At 55.0% G+C, this 20,194-nt stretch overlaps 1 protein-coding gene across 2 annotated transcripts in view; it reads left to right on the forward strand.

Annotated features, from left to right (window-relative positions):
* Positions 1-611: 611 nt before the first annotated feature.
* Bcar1 (BCAR1, Cas family scaffolding protein) overlaps positions 612-20,194 on the forward strand; it is a 35,954-nt gene continuing 16,371 nt past the window's right edge. The window contains exon 1 of one of the 2 annotated variants that reach the window (XM_023709264.1): positions 612-751. In XM_023709264.1, coding sequence (XP_023565032.1) covers positions 740-751 — 12 coding nt within the window. In that variant the 5' untranslated portion in view covers positions 612-739. Of the gene's footprint in view, positions 752-12,311; positions 12,497-20,194 lie in introns of those variants that run through there. The other variant, XM_023709263.1, reaches the window with a different exon arrangement.

A 20,194-nucleotide genomic window follows, 5' to 3' on the forward strand; every position in this document is an offset into this window, starting at 1 on the left:
AAGAAAGGGTCAGGTCTTCAGCATCTCAGGGGCTGTGCCCATGGGTGGGAGTTAAGCGGGGAGAAAGCCTCCTTAAGAGCCAGATTTCACTGTCAGGTGAACCTAGACTGAGTCAAGCTGCTTCCGTGGAGTTTGAGGCTCCTGTTTCCCAGGAGAGTGGGCAAAGAAGGAAGGCGGGGGCGGTTTCTGGGGATTCCTCAGACACCCGTGGGTGGGAGAGGACAGTGGGTCCTGGAGCCCAGTCTGCTGACCTGTGAGCCCCTCCCTTCAGCACGGAGACAGCTGGACTGAACACCACCAAGCCACCAGGAAGGGCAGGCACCCAGCACTCAGGATGTGGCCGGGAGGATGGGGGTTCTGGCCTCCAGAACCAAGTAGGCGGACAGGAGGAGACTGTGCGTCTGGAAGTGGCCCTTGAAGGATGGTGGCACAGTATGGGGACGGAGTCTCCTTCGCGCGTTGGGCCGACAGAAAACTGCCCGAGTCCGAGGTCCTCGCCTTTAATGCAGCCTGCGGCGCAGCAGGGGGAGGGGGAGGGGCGGCGCGGGCAGCGCATGCGCCTCACGGGTGGCGCTGCCGGACTGTCCAGCGGCCGGGAGCGCGCAGGCGGCCGGGAGCGCGCAGGGCCCTGGGCAGCAGCCGCCGCGCCGGCTCCAGCGCCCGGGCTGCGAGCCGCGCGGGCCACCTGAGCCCAGCTTGCCGGCGCCGCGGCCCACCGGGCGGGGAAGCGGCTGCCAAGATGTCCGTGCCGGTGAGTAGCGACGTGGCCGGGACCCGGGACTGGTGCTCCCCGCGGGGTCCGCGACCTCGCGCCCCGCTGCGGGCCCAAAGCGGGATTCTGGGGGCTGCGGCCCCGGGTCGCCCCACCTGGGCTTTCTCCGGCGGGGTGGTGGACGGGCGGGGGCGCCTCGCCCAAGCCGGCCTCTGTGTCCCTGCCTTTTCATTCTTGGGCCGGAGGGCCGGGAGGGCGGCAATCTGGGCCGTCCTCTCAGGGAGCACCCCGGGACAGTTGGGTTGCGGGCGTCTTTGTTGCCCTTCGGAACCCCCGGGACAGCTGGGCCAGGTGGGATCCGTACTGCCTCCAGACTCCCAGCCTGGACGTCCAGGCCTAGTGCGGAGAGGTCTCTGTCGCTTTCCTGGAGCCGAAGTCCAGTCGGCTGGGCCGGTTTAGGGGTGAGCATTTGGGTTTCGTCTCCCTGAAACTCCCTTGGAGAGCTACCCTATTGTGCTCCTGGGTCCCCAGCTAAGGCAGCCAGGCCTGGGCGGGGCCTGCCCTGTCCCCGGAGACACCCCTCCCCCAGGACAGCTTGACTGGGTGGGACCCCCTTTCCTCCCTCCCCCCTCGCCCGTGGCTGGGCCACCCACTTTCTGGGAAGTTGTGCACCCCCCTACACCCAGCAGCACGACTTCTGTCTTTCTGAGGGGGCTTCTCTTGTGCTTGACACTCCCTCTTGTTGACCCAGCAGGCACCCTGGGCAGTCCTAAACTAATCCCTGCACACTTGGACCCAGCATCTTGGGTGCCTGGGTCTTGCTTCCTGAGGGCTCTAGGTATCCTGGCTGCCAGGAGACCAGGCCTCAGGTGCACAGTCTTGACCCACTTCACAGATGGACAGATTGAGGTGGGAGGCCACACACTGCCTCCTGCTGCAAAGATCACCAGCCATTGTTCTGTGCTGAGTCAGGGGCTTTTTTCCCTTTGAGGGCAGTGGGCCAGAACCCTGCTCAGTTCGTTTCTGGAACTGGTCCTCACCTGGGGCACTCTTTCCTTTTGGCAAAGCAGTCAGGGCTTCCTGGCAGGGCAAGTGGCCTCTTAATTAACTACCAGAGTGTGTGAGATTACCGGAGGAGAGATGCTGTGTAAGTGCAAAGCATTGTTATTACAGAATTAAAGATCCCAGCTCCTGCCCGCCTCCAGAAGCGGTAATGCAGAGTTACAGATGAAAAAATTAGGGCTTCCAGGCCGTGCTGATGTGAATCCTCCTCCCATCTGCTCTGGTTCAGAGTATAATTGCCTCATCTCAGGATTCCTGCCACCGTGCTCTTTGCTTTCCTGCAAAGCTCTGGAGCTCCTCTGGCCCAGGATGCAGTGCAGGGGCCAGCCCTGGCCCTGTGGACCCTCTGAACCCACTGGATGCCCAGGCTTTCCAGGGCAGCATCACTCTGGGAAAGCGGGTTTGCTTGTGTCAAAACCTGGATGGTGCCTTTGGGGTGGTCCCACTTTTGATTTAGTTTGGTTGTTTCCAGTTAATGTAGAGCTCTGGATGTGGAGCCTGGAATGGTATCCAGACTCCTTGCCTGGGCAGCTTTCCTCTGCTCTGGCTCCAGAAGTAACTAAAAAGGGTGTTAGGACAGATTGTCGGGGGGACCTGGACAGTTAGGCACCATGTTGAGACCTGCCTCCAAGGACTGTCCCAGGTCACTCTCATCCTCTCATTTGTAGCTGCTGCCTTTAGGTTGTGTGGCCAGGGCTGGTGTGTCAGATCACCAGGGTGCAGGGGCTATGAGAAGATCATTTTTGGAGCAGAAAATTGCTTTCATGTGCTAGAGAGCCCACAGAGAGCCTTTGAGACGGAGCTGCCTGTTTAGAATCGAGTGGTATCTGCCTATGTAGGCCTCGGACAGGTTTGGGTTTTAAGCACACCCGTTCATTTGGGCATCTTTTCCTGGATGTGGCTGACTCAGGCACTTTGACCCACAGAAATTACAAGATGCTTCTGAATGGGATGGGAGGTGACAGCGAGATGAGGGGAGGTTGGGATTGGCCAGGTTAAGTGGGATGTGTGCTAGCGGTCTCACCCTGCCATGGATTCCCATGAGGGCAACACCATGGTGGTCCTGCCTGTCTGCTGAGTGCTCCTTCCTGTGCTATGAATGGAAGAGCAGTGTTTCTTGGTTATTTGATGATAGCTGCCCTCCTCTTGGGCCCAGCTCTCAGAGCCCTGGACTGTCTTTTTTTTTCTCCCAGCTGACTTCAGCCTTGAAAATGTCTGTGTCATCTACCCGGACCCCTGCCCAGCATTGCATTGGATCTGTGCTCAGGAGTGGCAAGGTGCTTGCAGAGAAGCCCTCTGCTGTCTGTTCCTGCCTCTGATTTACTGTCTGTAAAATGGGCTTGCTCCTTCAGCCCCTGGGCCCTCCTCTGTTGAGGATTGGTTCTTTCAGGGAGCCCAGAGGTGCCCTTCATAGAGATGTCCTGTGTGCTGGGCATGGACTGGGCCCTCCCAACTTGGGCAGGGCCTGTGTCTTGCCAGGGACCATTGGCTGGTCAGAGGTGGGGCCAGGGTGGAACTAAGCCTGGCAAGATCCAAGCCATGAAGTGACCATCATCGTGCATGGCCTCCTAATTGTGGGGGCTGCTGCCAGTTGAGCAGTGAATAGAGGCCAAGCCTGCCAGTGGCTTTCCAACATGAGTTTTGTAATCTTTTGTTCCCCTGGGCGACAGGCAGGTTGGGGTCAGAAAGGCCAGGCAGCTTGCCCAGGGCAGGGCAGCAGGGTTGTGCTCACCTGCCTAGCCCCAGGAGTGGCCAGTGGAGGTCAGGGGACTGGGCTTGGCTCTCGCTGGAACCTCCCTCCACCACAGACCTGTGCCTGGCTCTGTGCCAGCTGTTGCTGCGAGTGGCAGAGCTGGCTGAGAGGCCGCGAGGGTCTGCTCCAGACTCCTGGCTGGCCTGTGCACCCAGGCAGTGGCCAGCTGGGGCCCTGTAGAAAGGGCTCAAGAAGATAGAGTAGGAAGAGGCGGTGTCTAAGCCCAAAGTCCTCAGCATGGTCTCCAAAGCTGCCGCCACATCTCTTGCCTCAGGGCTCTGTAGAACCATTCTCCAGCTCTGGGCCCCCTTCACCAGGTCAGTCTTGCTCCCCACGCAGCAGCACCCCTGGGAAGACCCCCCCTTTTGTGATTGTGTATTTATAGGTGTGGTCATTTGGTTGCTATCACACCCCTCATAAGACTGCAGGTCCACCAGAGGCTGCATCCATGTCCTCCTAGGTCCTTGCTCTCTGCTTCATCCTTCTGCTCCTGGCCACCTCCCCATCCCCCAATATCACCCCAAATAGGGTACCGACAGTGAGCCCACACCTCCCAGTACTTGAAAACACAAACACACACCACATACTAGGTGTCATGCATTTGGGAGGCTGAGGCAGGAGAATCATGAGTTCAGTGCCAGCCTGTGAATTCAAGGTTAGCCTGGACAATATTACGTGGCTATATCCCTGTGCAGAGTCTGACGTGTCAGCCACTGTCCTCAAAGCCTCTTGGGGGCTGGGAGGAGTTACAGAGAGGCTGCTTCAGGGTTGAGGGAGTGCTCTGGTGGGTCAAGGGCAAGGACTCCACTAGCTCTATGCCTGTGAGTTGGGACCTTGAGGAGTGATAGGGACTTATCTGAGTGATAGGGATGTGAGCAGCACTGAGCCTACAGGGTTGGGGGAGACCTTGGCAAGGGGTACAGGCTCCTCTCAGAGGCTGCCCTGGTGGCTCCTGCCGTGAGATTGTCACCTTTTCCTGCCATAGTTGGCTGGGGTAGTGGCCAAGGATCCTCTCCTGACCTGCACAATAGGCTATAGAGGGTACTGGGCCCCATCAGCCCCATATCCCATGGTTCTCTGTGGCCCTTTCATTGTGGTCTGTGTGGTTCCCTCCAAAGCCGCTGGTGAGATAACCCTGGCCTCTTCCCTGCCTTGGCATAGCCATGAGACCACCCCCCTTTTTTTTTTTTTTTTTTTTTTTTGAACCAGGGATTGAACTCAGGACTTTGCACTTGCCAGGGAAGCGCTTATTCCACTGAGCCGTCTCCCCAGCCCTGACCCTTTCTTCTGAAGCCTTGGGGTCATTGTCTTCAAGCCGCCAGCAGAGTGGCCTATAGTGGGGCCACCAGCGGGCCCCCACCCAGGCCTGGTGGATGCCCTGCCTCTCATGGTTCCAGGATTGGGGTGGCACAGCAGGCAGTCATGCAGGCCTGCCCTCAGATGTGGTCCACTGCAGCCTGGCTCTACAGGGGACAGGAAGGGCCCCAGCCAGCTGCATAGGTTGTGGTACCCACTAGGGAGTGACCTGAGTGGGGGAGCGTAGCCCCTGCAGACCTCCGCCTTCTCCCCTGGGCACAAGTTTGTGTCCCCTGTGCTTATCTGTGCCCACTCCTGCCCCTGTCTCCTTGGCTGGGGCTTGTGCGCGGCTGCCTGCTTTCAGTGCGCGCTGTTCTTTGTCTCAGTCAGTTGCTGCATATTGAGTCCCTCTCCTCAAGAAGATGAGCTGGGGACAGGCTTAACCTTGCAAGGGTGCTTGCTGTGGCAGGATTGATGGTCACAAGTTGAGACTCTATAGTTAATCTCTCTCTCTCTCTTTTTTTTTTTTTAGGGGGGATTAGAATGTTAAGGGAGTTTTTCATTCATTTTAACTTATTATTTAAACCTGCCAAATTCCAGTAAGGATTTGAAACAGATTATATTAGAAGACATGAATAGTCTGAGATTATTAAAATATGCAGAACTGTGTCACATATGAGGAAGGAAAAAAATTATTCCAGACAGCCTAGACTAAGTAGGCACAGAAATTTAACTTTGTCCTGATAGCCAGGGCAAAAAAAGGTAACACAGTGGTTTTTGGATTATAATGCTTAGGTGCCAGTGAGATAGCTCAGTACAATATGCGCCTGCCTGGCAAGCACAGGGTCCTGAGTTCAATCCCCAGTACTGTTAAAAAAAAACAAAAACAAAAAGGATTATAACGCTTGGGGTCTTCCCACTGCCCCAGTCAAACCCAGGGCCTTGCTGGTGCTAAGTAAGTTCTGCTCTATGGAACCACATTCACAGCCCTGCAATACTTGTTTTGTTTGTTTGTTTGTTTGTTTGCTGTACGGGGATGGAGCAGGGCCTCATACATGCCAGGTAAATGTGTTGCCCTGAGCCATATCCCCAGCCCAGTACCTGTTTTTCATATTCCTAAACAGTGTGTACAGCCATGAGTTTTTTTTTTTTTTTTTTTTTTGGGGGAACTGAGGATTGAACTCAGGGCCTTGCGCTTGCCAGGGAAGCACTTATTCTACTGAGCCATCTCCCTGGCCCTATTATTGTCTTTTTGAGATCAGGTCTTGCTATGCAGTTCAGGCTGCCCTTGAGCTCACTCTGTAGCCTAGATGGTCCTTAGACTTCCAATGATTCTCCTGCCTCAGCCTCCTAAAGGCTGAGATTATAGCATGTGCCACCACACCTGGCACTGTGATCTACATTTTTAAGTGCTGGGACACTGGCACATTGTTGGTATAACATCCTGTTTGGTTGTTTTTTGGGTGTGGGTTACTGGAGATTAAACCTAGACCTTCACACTGATCTATATTTCCAGTTTTATTTGTTTGTTTATATTTTTATTTTTTGCAAGAGCTTTGGTAAGTCACTAAATTGCCCAGGCCAGGCTCAGACTTGTAATCTTCCTGTCTCAGCCTTCCAGGGTACTGGAATTATAGGCATTGCTATCATGCCTGGAAAATTTTGGTATTTTATAAAACCTCATACCTGATCGTACAGCCTTGGGAAATGTCTCGAGAGCTACCAGTGCCTCCAGATCCTGGAGCTGCTGCAGTTGCATGTCTGCGCCCAAGGTGGTGTGACCGCCTCCTCCCCAGGTGTATGGGCCTTTGGATTCCTCTTCTCAGGTTACCTGGCAGGCTAACCTTGGGCATTTGGGTTCTATCTGTTGCTCCCAGGGCTTCAAGGAAAGCAGGAGGTTAGAGAACATGGAGCCTGTCCAGGACCTGACTATGTCCCTGCTTCCTTCCCCAGCAAGGACTGGCTGTGCACAAGACACCCACCAGGCAGACAGCCTCCTGTCAGCACAGAACCCAAACCCAGAAGCAGACACCCCATCCCCTCAACAGGGCACTCAGGAAGCAAAGGCCAGATCAATGGGAGTTTGAGGCCAGCCTGGGCTACATCTCAACACCTTGTTTTTATTTTTTAAACAAACAAACAAACAACTGAGGTTTTAGGCCGAGTATGGTGGTTCATGGCTATAATCCCAGCACTTGGGAAGCTGAGGCAGGAGGATCACCATGAGTTTAAGGCCAGCCTGGGGGAATACACATCCTGTCTCCATGCATGCATACACATGCAAACACAGAGAACTAGGCAAGGATTATTGATTTTTTTCTAGAGTTATTCAATTGCTTTATTGTTACCACTTCAGAGAGGCCAGGTGGGTGGCCTTTTGGGTTGGAAGAGGGACTATCACGAGCCCCTCCTGGGTATTACCCCTTCCCAGGCCTCTGCTGCCACTTGGGCTCGGCCCACTGGAGAAGAGAGTCCCTTGCCTATGCTATTTTTACTAATCTTCACTGTTATTTTTTCTGCATCAGCTTTAGCAAAAGATTCACACATCTAGGGAGATAGCTCAGTGGAATAAGCGCTTCCCTGGCAAGCATGAGGGCCTGAGTTCAATCCCTGGTTCCGCTAAAAACAAACAAACAAGCAAACAAATAAAACTGCTTTGTTTAAACTTAAAAAAAAAAAAAAATTCACACATCTGTTCAAATGTCACCTCCTTAGAGAGGTTCCCCAAACACCTTGTATTAAAATAGGGGTGTGCTGTCACATCTGTGGTGTTCTTGTCACCACAGATATGGATGTTTATCTGCTCACGCCCCCACTCCACCCACCCAGACTGGGGTACAAGTGTTCTGAGGACAGGACTGATTGCATGGAACTATCCTAGCACAGCACCTGCATGCCGTGGCTGTTCTGTCTGCAGGTGTGGGTGACAGGGATGGGCTTAGTAGGCCACGCTGCACCTGTAGCATGTGCCTTGGTGTCCAGGGGGCACTGGATGTGTGGTGTGCACATGTGGGAGTGCTGAAGCAGCATGACCCTGGGTACCATGTGCACCACACAGGCTGTGTGTGCCTTCAGCCCCAGGGCCCGGGGATGGGCATGGCTGCCAGAAGAGGTTATAACTCTTGTGCAGCTGGGCTCTGAGAGTTGCAGTGACTGGCCAAGGATGACATGCAAGTAGGAATCATCAGTGTCTGCTGCTGTCCTCATAGGCTAAACCTGAGTAGAGGCCTGAGCCTGGATCTCCTGGGGCCGGCAACACTCTTCTCCAAGGGGTAGAGCAGGTCCCTATGGGAAGACATCCTGTCCAGGAGGAAGCGGGAGCACCCCTTCCCTAGAGGTGCTATGGCTGTCTTCTCTGCTTACTCCTTCGTGTGCTTGTGCCTCAGAGCCTCCCAAGTCCTCTTCTGTGACCCTGCTGTCCCCTTGGCCTGCTGACCCCAGCAGAGTGGCTGACAACACTGTTCTGCTCCTCTGTGGGCATCCGTGGATGTGAGCACCTGTGTTGGCTGGATGCAGCCATGGGGTGGGCAGCAGATGGCATGTGAAATCATTCCTCTCCACCTGATCTGCTTGGACTGGTTGCCATGGGAGAGGCAGAGCAGATGGCCAGGCTGGGGAGGCCTCCTGACCACACCCTCTCGCTGTCTCCCCAGCCACTGAGCTTTCTATCTGAAGACAGGGACCAGTCCCCCATTCCTTGCCTCCCTCTCCTGAGACCCTGTCTCTTCTGCCTGCCTGACTCTGGATACCCCAAGTGTTGAGCTTTGACCTCCACTGAGGGGCAGTCCTCTCAGTCTATGCTTATGGGTCAGCACCGAGGTAGGCCCCTGCCAGAGGGGAGAGGTTAAGAGGTGGGAGAGGAGGTGCAGGAGAGAAGAGGACACAGGCCACCCACCACAACATGGCCCTTGCTGGCCTTGCAGCTGTGCCACCAGGCAGGCACCTCCCTGTGGGTGCCTCTGCTGCCCTAAACTGTTTTGTATTAGGAAGCATTTCATACCAGCAGAGACAGACATGCTGGCCCAGTTGCCTGCTTTAGGAAAGCTACTAAAGGAGTGGGGGAGCTGCCTGGACGGGGTGGTGCATGCTGGGTCAAGGTCAGTGTATACCTGGCAGCCCTGGCCATACCTGGGCAGTTTCCCTTCACCTGCTCTCTCTGCCTGGTACCCCACACCTTTGGTCTTCTGCTGCATCCAGCTCTGGGGGACTGGCCTGAGAGATGCTAAAGCGGGATTGGTCCAGGGCGTGTGCCCAATTTCCAGTCAGCGTTACCACTGTAATGACAGATGAGCTGCCCATCAATCACTCCAGTCTTGAACAGTAGGGTGATGGGACAGTTCTTTGTGGCTGACAGCTCCAATACCTGTCCTAAGTGGGTGCGCTGCTCTGTCTGGGTAATCTCAGGTCACTCGCTGTGGCTCAGGGGTGTGAGCTGGCCAACACACTGCCCCCTGAGCCTCTGAGTCCCATCCTGGTCTTTGGCAGCAGCAAGGACTGACTGATACGTAGGACTTCTGGGCTTGCTACTTTTTTGTGCTAGCCTCAAGTGTATGCTCTTCCCCTCACCCAGAGAGTGGCCAGCCCGGGCAGAAGTGACAACTTCCCTGGTCCTCCGGTGACTTTGTTTCTTCCTTCCCTGGGACAGCACTCGCCTCCGGCCTCAGGAAATCCTTTCTTGCTTCTGCTTCCAGAGCTGCCAGTCAGCGACCATCCAGCCCACTGTCTTGTGCTGCGGGCAAACCCAGGCCCCAGGAGGGGCAGGGTTGTGGGTTGTCAAACAATGCAAGTTGTTATAGGCCTGCATTTCATTCAGTCATAAGCATTTTCTTGCCTTTTGTGTCTTCCCAAGTGGCTCTCTTTATGGCCATCTTCCTTTGGAGGTCTTGGTTTGTCTAAGTCCCCTGGAGTTGGCTGTTTATTGTGCTCTCCATTTTTGCTCTTGTACATGCTGCCCTGGGTAAGGTTTTTTGGGCACCAAGCAAGAGTAGTTCTTTTGTGCAGTGGATCTCTACCAAAGCTAAGATCTCAGAAAGCCCAGAGGGCATGAATCCTGCCTTGGGCTTCTCTCGCAGTGGAGCACCCTTGCTGCTGCATTGGACTGTCAGTCCCACCGTCACCCTCCACAGGCTGCATGATCTGTGCCTTCTATGGGGTTCTGACACAGGGCTGCATCCTGCCTGTGCTCCTCGGCAGCTACAGGCCCTGAGAGACCCGACTAGGGTGACGCGAGGTCCTTGCCCCTGTACCCCAGCCAGAGCTGGCCTAGTGGGTGTCCCTTCCCCCACACATATCCTGGGGCCTGGTTTCTAAACCGGAAATGCCATTCTGGGAGGCACAGGCTTGGGGGGGGGGTTAAATGGAAAGGAGCAAATTTTTGAAATGCCTGAGCCCACTTCCCTGCCCCCACTTTCCCCACCCACACCAGGAGCCCCATCCCCCAATGTCACTTTAACCCAGCCCCTGAGAGGAGGGTCTCCCATTCCTGAGGTCCCAGCCAGCCACCTCCTCTGTATTGTCCACCCTCAGCAAGCCAGGATGTCCCTCCTTTGAGGACCAGGCTTTTGAGTCCCTTTCCACCCTTCACAGACCTGCAGCTCAGAGCCCTAGTCCCAGTCCCTCCCCTCAGAAATAGAGACCCAGGGCCCATCAAGGACTCCTCAGCACCTAGCACTGGCAGACAGATGCTCAGTGTGGTCCAGCTCTCCACACTGTTGTCTGGAAGCCTGAGGAGTTGGTAGCAGCACATGAAGATCAGCAAGAGAAGGTGTTGCAGGCGGTTTTTGTGTGTGTGTGTGCGCGCGTGTGTGTGTGTGTGTGTGTGTGTGTGTGACAATGGGTTTATTGGGGATTTTGTGTGTGTCTTTTGGGAAAGCAGTGTTGGCCAGTTGTCCTACTTCCTTCTGAGGACTCTGGGTCACTGCTTCTTACTGCCTCCCTATGCTGTGAGTTCTGGCCTGCACTTCCCAAGTCAGAGCTGGGAGAAATGAGAGGGTGCTGGGTGTCTGGGGCGTCTCAGGAGAGTTAGGACCCAGAAATCCTTTAATGTGTTCCCCCAGGACCTGTGAGTATCTGATCCAGGCCAGTGCCTGCTTTATTTTTTTCTTGAGGTGTGCAAGGATTGAACTCAGGAACTTTCGCTTGACAGGCAGGCACTAATGCCGTTGAGCTATCTCTCTGGCTCTATTTTACAAGGGCTATGGGTTGTGGGGGTGTAGGTGCATGTTAGTGGATGGGCAGGGGTCGATACCTCAGGCTCCTGTGTCAAATGGGCCATGGCCTGGGAATTCTGTGCTGGGTGAAGCCAAGTGTACACACTGTTCCCCTGGCACTGGGAGTAGCTGTAGTGTCCACCTGCCCAGGGAGATCAGGATGGTTGACTGTTTAGGGTCCTGTCTGGTCTGAAGCAGGCTTCACCCCTGCAGCCACTATGTTTTTCTGGACTGCACTCAGGAGCTGTGACACCCTCCTGCGTTTGCTGCCCAGTGACAATCATGACCTGCGGCACACAAGGGGGGGTGGTGGGGGGGCAGGCAGCCCAGGCTCTCCAGGGTCCCAGCTGTGGTATTTTCTTCTCCCATTGACACAGGCACGTGCGCGGGCGCACACACACGCATGCACGCACACACACCCATGGTTCTGAAACAGACACGTTGGAACAGGTTTCAGGTTTCGGGAAGGTCCTGGACTGCAGTGACTTAGGGATGGGAGGGTGGGTCGCCTGGGGTGGAACTGTCATCAAAGCAGGGGACACTGCTTTAGGGAGGTTGGAATCCATTTGGTGAAGAGTGGATGGAGGTGACATCTGGCTCCTGGGTTCCTTGTCCTGTGGCCCCAGATGCGTGTGGCCCAGGAATGGATGAGCCCTTGATTTGCTCCCCGTGGGCTTTAGGGGGCGGGCTGGAGTCAGTCCCCGAAGGTCTAGGAATGCAAGGCAAGAGGAGGCACTGCCTGTGAAAAGCTTCAGGTCTGATCTGGCCAGAGCTCCCCACCCTCAGGCTGAGTCTCATTTCTTGAAATCGTCGCCTGTCCAGTTACACCGTGGTTGTCATCATTTTTCTGCAGGCTGAGGCATGCCTCGCCCATAACGTTTTGGCTCCCGATCTGAGTGGGATGGTTCGATGGATATGCGTGGAGTGTCCAGGGGTCGGTGTGTAGGAATGTCAAAGTCAATTTGAGGCGGAGTCTGGAGAGGACGCGGAGAGCGCTGCAGTCCCGAAGGTCTTCCTAGAAGTGGAGGCATTTGCGTAGACCATCGAGGAACGCATTCAGCCCGCAGTGGAGGCGGGCACGCGTGTTTGGAGGAAAAGAGATTCCCGCGTAGTGGGCAGAGCGGGACACTGCTGGAGCCCCTCGCAGGGACTGTCTCCGGGCGGGCGCGCGCCCACGCACTCCAGCACCGCCCGCGCGCTCCCGGGCCGGCTACTCATTTGCATGCAGAGCAGCGGCGGCCAATGGGCGCGCGCGGCCGGGCATGCCGGGAGCCGGGCTGGGCCTGGCCAGCCGCGCCGGCGGCTGCGGGTGGCGCGAGGTGGGACTGGCTCTGTACGACCGAATCCGTGGCTGAGGCGTTCGGACCCGAGTTCGCGCCGCGCCTGCTGCGGCGCGCCCGGAGCTCCGAGTACGCGTGGCAGGGTCGGCTGGTAGCAGGTCAGCGGGACACCATGAACTACCTGGTGAGTGCGGCCCCCGGGAGACCGGAACCGGCTTCGCTGCCCGGCGGGGCGAGGGCAGGCGGTGGCCTTCGCCCCTGGACCGCAGGTCCTGGCCCAGCGCCGGCAGGGCGTGAGGTCCGGGAAGACGCCGATGGTGGCCCTCAGCCCTGCCCCGCCGCCCGCTGGGTGACCTTGGCCCGGCTCCGAGCCTCAGTTTCTTCGGCTGCGCGGAGCGGCCGAGGCCAGAGATCGGGAGGTTGGGAAGCACTTCGGGCGGGCGATGATCGTCCTTCCTGCTGCCTCGCTGAGGGCCCAGGCTAGGGAGGCCGGGCGGGAAGTCGGCGGGGCCGCCGCGCCGGCCCGGGGCGCGTTAATGATTCACCGGCCGCCGGCGCTGAATTCCGGGCGCGGGGGCGGAGCGCCTGGCCGGGCTGCGGGCTGCACGGGGCCAGACCGCTCCGGAGGCAGAGCTCAGCAGGGGGGCCCCGGGACGCCTTGCGCCAGTGGCGGCCAGGGTCCCGCAGTGTTATGTCAGTGTGGGGGCTGTGGAGTCCGTGTTGGGGAGCCCCCGGCTCATCAGCCCACAGCCAGGGAGTTCACTTTGATTTCCCCGGCTCGGATGTCAGCTGCATGCGCTACGGTGCGATCCGAGACCAGGTCGGGCTGAACTGTCCGGTTAAGTGAGGTTTTTGGAGTGTTGAGAGTGGTGATAGGAGAGCCGGATTTAGGGCCTGGGGTTATCTCAGACTTGGAGCAGCGGCTTCCTTTCCCATTCACAAGGCTCCCATAGGGGTCGCGACTGTCCTTGGGTTCCTTTGTTGGCACCTTGCAGTGAGGAAAAGACTAGGATGGGACTCACTCCTGGGTTTGTGGGCGTTGGTCACAGTCACACCTGTTCCTTCCCATTTTCAGCTTGGTGGAAGGTTTGCCTTAATTCTGGCTAGGTGGGAGAGCTGGATAAGGAAGTGTGGGCTGGTGGGCTAGAAGGGCTAGAAGAGCAGGTGTGGGTGCCTGGAACCTGTAGGGGAGGAGCCGCGGGAATGCCCTCCTGGCACTGGTATCCACCTCCCACTTGCCCTGAGCAAGGAAGAAGCCCAGTGGGAGCTGGGGAGAGTCAGGGCAGGACAGTTCCAGGTTCTGTTAGGAAAGTCACCTTTGGTCAGGAGGAGAAGGAGGAGGACTGGAACCTCTGGCTGTCCTGCTTAGAGGAGAGCACTGCGGGTGTGGTAGTCTCCCTAGTTAGCTGGGGGATTGAGCAAGGGCAGTGCTACTCAGCATGCCTTCTACCAGAAAAGGCCTCTGAGACTGCTGCTGTCCCCAGAGACTATCAGTTGTTCTCAGAGAGAACATAGTACTACACCAGCTTTGCTCCTCTCCTTCCTGGGGGGCAGAGCTCCTTCTTGTCCAGCTTTACTAGGGCCACCAACGCCTGGCTCCAAGGCTGTGTTTTTGTAGTACTCTCCTGGTATCCATTGTTCCCACTGCCCTTTTCTCCTGCTTGAACACTCCACCCACCCACCCACCTCTGAGCTCCTCTCCAGCTAGTCCTAAGCAGTAGCTTAGATGTAAACATGGAGAAACTAAGGTTTTATATACAGCAAAGTCCCTACTGTCCCTCTGCCTCTGACCCTAGACCCCTTGGTGACAAACTTTGGGATGGAGGTTACAACTATTCTGGTTTGGGTATTGTTCCTGAAGTAAAGGTCAACTTCATGCTAAACTTACCACTAGGACACTAAATCACAAAAGTGAATTGGAGCCGGGATTCATTGAAGAGACTCTACAGATCTTTGTTTCAGGGCCCCAGGCCAGGGCAGGGTAACAGTGGTCATTTCTACTCTCTGTAGTATGTTAGGGGTTGCAGATGCCATGCCCTGCAGCAGGAGGACCCCCTCATGGCACTTCTCACTCAGCCTCCCAAGGGCATCATGGCAGGAGTCAGGTAGGGACACCTTTTCAGTCCTTCGCTGACCCTGAACAGAGTCACAGGCCAGGCTATGCTTGTTCCGGGGAGCCTCTGGCATAGGTCACTTCGCAGGTAGCTTTTCATTCAAACTACACACTCTTCCTCTGGCTGCCAAGTGTCAGGTGTGGGGCTGAGGACCCACAAACTGCTTGTTTTTATCTAGAAGCAGATGGGACAGAAGTCGTGCTCTCCTTGGGATGGATCCTAATGCGGGGCTTACACACTCTTGCTTCCTTAAGCTAGCCAAACATCAGGAACTTGAGCAGAAACCATGCCCACCCAGTTGTCCATGAGAGTATTAGGTGAAGATGTGGCTAAGAATGCTGGCTGATCACAGAATTCCACCTTCAGCTTCTAGGCAGGGAAGAGAACAGATGCTGTCCCTCAGCGCCTCATTGGAGCCTGGGGCAGGGAGAGGTGGGGTGGTCAGTACCTTAGCCAGTGAGTCTGTAGCTGCTTGCCCTTCCAGATGGGTGTCCAGGCATGAATGAGGAGGAGTTGTGGTGCAACTGCCAGTTAAGCACACTTGTTGGACATGAATCCATTGGCCACTGGGGGCTCTTGGGACAGGCAAACAAAATATCCCAGAAATAAACTTGGCCCATGTTTGCAGTGGTTCTGGATATGAAGGGAGCCAGTGTTTCCTAGTGCCTGCTGTAAATGAGAGGGTGTGTGTGTGTGTGTGTGTGTGTGTGTGTTAGAGGTAGGGACAAGGCAGGGTGGAGAAAGGTCTGTGAAGTTTTCCATTCCTGGAGCCTGTGAACCTAAGCATTATCCCAGAAATCCCCTAGTTCTGCTTTTATCTTACAGCCCCAGATCTATGTCTGCTGCTTCCTGGCTCTGACCCTGAGTAGGTCTATTCCTTGTTTTAATCCTCAATTTCCCTGCCTATAATGTAAAAGTGATTCTAGTGTCATTTTATTTATTTATTTATTTTTTTGGTGGAACCGGGGATTGAACTCAGGCCCTTGCGCTTGCCAGGTAAGTGCTTATTCAAATCACTGAGCCATCTCCCCGGTCCCTCTAGTGTCATTTTAAGTGTTAAATAAAATGGTCACTGGGGATGAAAGACCTGTATTTCAGGCCTGGGGTAAATGCTTTCTTTCTTTCTTTCTTTCTTTCTTTCTTTCTTTCTTTCTTTCTTTCAGTGCTGGGGATTGCACCCTGGACCTTGCACATGATAGTTAGGCGCTTATGCCACTGAACTGTCTCCCTGGCCCTTTATTTTTATTTTTATTTTTTATTTTTTGTATTTTTAGGGAAGCGTCTACAGGGTGTTCAGGGTCTTACTACTAGATTGGACTCATTGTGGTCTGCCTGTGTACAGCCTCCCAAGAGCTGGAATTACAGGCACATGTCACCACGCCCAGTCTCAATTGCTGTCTCAGTATACCCTGGGGCTGGGGCCAGCATAGCAGGCCCAGGGATCTTGAATCCTTGGCCCCTGCACCTGCTTGCAGATGCTTTAAATTGCTGAGCTATTTGGCCAGCCCTGTATTTTTGAGACAGGGTCTTGCTATGCAGTTCAGGCTGGGCTTGAGCTCACTTTGTAGTCCAGTCTGGTCTTGAACTTCCAGTGATCCTCCTGCCTCAGCCTTCTGAGTGCTGGATTACGGGCATGTGCCACCAGGCCTGGCTAATTGTGCTATTTTTCTTGTCATTAGGAATCTATTGACTGTGTCACTTATCAGCTACCCTTGGCTCCCAAGCACGATGGGCTGGCTGTGGGTGCTAAGAACATGTTTGTGGGGTATGCGTGCAGGCCAGATGCATAGCCAGGCCTGCTTGGCAGAGTGCCCTTTGGCCAGCAGTATTGCAGTGTCTTCCTCCTCCACAGTTGGCCCAGGCTGGCCCTACCCCAAAGGCTCCCCGGAGAGGAAGACTGGAAATTTCTCCTCCCCTCAGCATTCCCCTCAGCATTCCCAGGCTCCAGAGCTTGGGGCCCCCCTGCAGGCCACCCGGAAGCAGCTGGAAGAACCAAGCAGGAACCTCAAATGCCCATCATATGGAGGTAGTTCTCCTTCTGCTACTCTGCTTCTGGCCTCAAAGGGACCCAGGGGCACTGTGTGAGCCATCCTTAGAGTAGGCAGGGCCGGTGGAGCAGCCCTGCTGGTCCCCACCTATGACAGCTTGGATGTTGTTTGGAGTGGGCCTGGCTGGGGAGTGCTGGCACTGGGCTGGGGTTCTCCTCAGCCTCACCTGCTCAGCAGGCACCTGCTGTGGCACATGCTATGCCAGGCTGGGGTGTGTGTGTGTGTGTGTGTGTGTGTGTGTGTGTGTGTGTACACACCTAGCGTTCCACTCAGGAGGCTGTCCCTTTGTTCTGGGTTTGGGGGCATGAACTGGGTGACAAGACATGCTGGTGAGGCCTGTGAGAATGGCATGGGGCCCTTCCTGAGCAGGGCAGTGCCTGAGCCTGACCTGAAGGAGCAGTGGGACAACCTGAGTGAGGTGGCCGAGGACAGGCCAGTCAGGAACAGTGCAGCCATGCTGTGGTGCCTTGGCCGTGCTGGGCTGACAGTGCCTGCATGGCCCACTGAGGGAGGCTGGGGAGGCCCAGACTCTGTCTGGGTCATGACAACACAGGGTCCCTGTAGTCTTCCATGTAGAGTTCCAAAGAGAAAGACTGGGGAGCTGGGAGTGTGACCAGAGCAGAAATGCTTGTGGGTGTGGACATCCCCTTCTGGGCCTACTTGGCATTACGAAGTCATTGTTGAGGGACACCTTTTCAGCCATCCACACATCCACTGATCAGCCTCTGCCTACCTGCTACCCCAAAACCGTGGCTCATGCTTTTCCCTTCTCTGTGCTCCTCCTTGGTGTGAGTCATCTGTGGCTTCCTTGGAGGAGCCATCTTTGGCTCTGTGTGTATGTGTTGGTACATTTAAAAATATTTTTTAAAAAATTGTTTATTGGGGCTGGGGAGATGGCTCAGTGGAATAAGCGCTTCCCTGGCAAGCGCAAGGGCCTGAGTTCAATCCCCAGTTCTGCCAAAATAACTAACTAACTAACTAACTAACTAACTAACTAACTAACTGAAGTTAGCATTAAAAAGTTTAGGGGGCCTGGCCCTAGCTCAGTCCTTTAAGTGGCTGCTTCCACAAAGCTGTCAGCCTCAGGTTGCTGGAGTTCGAACCTCACAACTCTCCCGCTGGCCAAAAGCGCCCTGAAGGCATTCGAGGAAAAAAAAAAAAAAAAAAAAAAAAAAAGGGCTGGTGAGATGGCTCAGTGGTCTAAAGCACCTACTTGGAACAAGCTTAGCAAATCAGAAGGACCACGGTTCAATCCCCCAGCACCACATGCCAGCCAGCCCTGCCCCCTGGTGGGCTGAGCTGGCCACACACACACACACACACACACACAAATAAATAAAATTTAAAAAAATAAAATAAAAAAAATAAAAAATTGTTTATTTATGTGTGTGTGTGTGGGGGGCAGCTCAGCCCACCAGGGGGCGGGGCTGGCTGGCATGTGGTGCTGGGGGATTGAACTGCGGTCCCTGTGCTCTGCTAAGCTTGTTCTAAGTAGGTGCTTTAGACCACTGAGCCATCTCACCAGCCTGGTACATTTTTAAAAAAGTACATGTGGAGGGGCTGGGGAGATGGCTTAGTGGAATATGTGCTTCCCTGGCAAGCACAAGGACCTGAGTTCAATCCCCAGTTCCACCAAAAAAAAAAAAAAAGGACATGTGGAGGGGCCAGGGAGATGGCTCAGTGGAATAAGTGCTTCTCTGGCAAGCACAAGGGCCTGAGTTCAATCCCCAGTGCTGAAAAAAAAAAAAAAAAAAGTACATGTGGAGCATGTTATTTTTGTCATCTTTCTTTCTTATCATGGTTTTTTCCTATTTATTTATTTATTTATTTATTTTTTTTTTGTATTTTAAGAAAGGGTCTACACGGTGTTCAGGGTGTTACTACTAGATTGGACTCATAGTGATCCACCTGTTTACAGCCTCCCAAGAGCTGGGATTACAGGCATGTGCCACCATGCCCGGTTGCCCAGTCTCAATTGCTGTCTCAGTGTGGCCTGGAGGTGGGGCTGGCACTGCAGGCTGGGGGTGGGGGATTGAACCCTGGGCCCTGGGCCTGCTTGCAGGCACTTTAATCTGCTGAGCTATTTGGCTAGCTGGCTGGCTGGCTTGCTTTCTTGCTTTCATACTTTCTTTCACCATGCAGGGAGTAGAACTCCGGGCCTTAAGCATCCCCCCTCCCACTGCATTATTATTTAGTGTCTTCTGCTCCATTGCAGTATGTAAGCCTCATACTGATGGGCCTTGTTGATCCGGGCCTTCTCTGTCTTTAGGAGCTTGGGCAAGATCAGGAGCCAGGTGAATCTTTTGTTAAGAAACCATCCTGGGGGTTGGAGGGTGGAGGTGGATGTGGACTTAAGTGGTAGAGCACTTGCCTAGCATGTATAGGGTGCTGGGTTCTATCCCTTGCACCATGAAATGAACAAAAACCACTTTGAGCCAGCGCTGTGGTCTTAGCAGAGAAGACCTGGGTGTTCAGAGACAGAGGGACTAGCCCAGGGTCACATCACAGGAGGAGTGCTCTAGAGCTTAGCTCTGTTGCTTAGTGAGTTGAGAGAATGAAGAAGCTGTGTGGCCTTGAGGATCAGCTGGGGAGGCAGCCATCTGGAGCAGTGGATGGGTCGGACACCAGCAATGCCCAGGACACTGGCTAGGCAGAGGCAAGGCTGCCCCGGGCGTTCTGGGCCAGAGTGCTCCAGCTGCAGGCAGAGGAGCCCCTGGTGCCAGGCGCCATGTGCCACGTGCCCAGCCGTGAGGTGCTTCCCAGCCTCCCTGCAGCTGCCCTAGACTATACAATTGCTACTGCTCTTGGCAGCCTCTGTGAGCTCATGCTATGAGTGGGTGGGGCCTGTCAGCCTCCCCAGAAGCTCACCTGGGGCGGGCAGTCCTCTCCTCCTCTCTGGTGGGACCCTCAGGAGAGCCTCCAGGCTCCCTGCCTCTGCTCCTTCTCAGCCTGAACCTCTCTGCCAGCCTCCTGTGGGCTACCCTTCTCCAAGGTGAGGGGCCTCCCACAGGCCAGGACGCAGTCCCCTCTGCCTGTACCCCCACCCCCTCTGACTTGGCTGAAGGGGAATTTTCCTCTGACTCACTCTGCTGGCACTTCCTGTGGTCACCGGGGCAGGGGCTGGGGGACCGACCAGGCCAGGCGGCTCTATGTTCTGGGGTCATGGGGGGAGGGTAGGCCGGGTGTCCCGCCCCTTGATGGGATGTGATTTCCAGAGACAAACTGCAGACCATATTTGGGAAATTTGCTTTTCTTGCTGACAGCTTGGGCATGGGGGCCTTGAGGCCTGGTGGGTTGTAGGGCAGTCCCTGCTCCTGCTTGCGCCTACTCTGGCCTCTGGACCCATTATAGCTGCTGTCTTTGCCCCATCTTGCCTTGAAACCTAGGAGATTGTCCACTGCTTTTTTTAAAAAAATAGTATCTATTTTTTTCCAACTCCAAAGCAAGAAATACTCATTAAATAAAAGTTGAAGAATTCTGCAAAACAAGAATGGGAAGTATTTCTCCATTGTCTTTTTTTTTAAAATTTATTTATTTATTTATTTATTTGTGTGTGTGTGTGTGTGTGTGTGTGTGTGTGTGTGGCCAGCTCAGCCCACCAGGGGGCGGGGCTGGCTGACGTGGTGCTGGGGGATTGAACCGTGGTCCCTTCACTTTGCTAAGCTTGTTCCAAGTAGGTGCTTTAGACCACTGAGCCGTCTCACCAGCCCCAATGGAATA

The sequence above is a fragment of the Octodon degus genome, unplaced genomic scaffold (assembly GCF_000260255.1).
Source record: "Octodon degus isolate 3935 unplaced genomic scaffold, OctDeg1.0 scaffold00011, whole genome shotgun sequence".
Lineage (NCBI taxonomy): Eukaryota > Metazoa > Chordata > Mammalia > Rodentia > Octodontidae > Octodon > Octodon degus.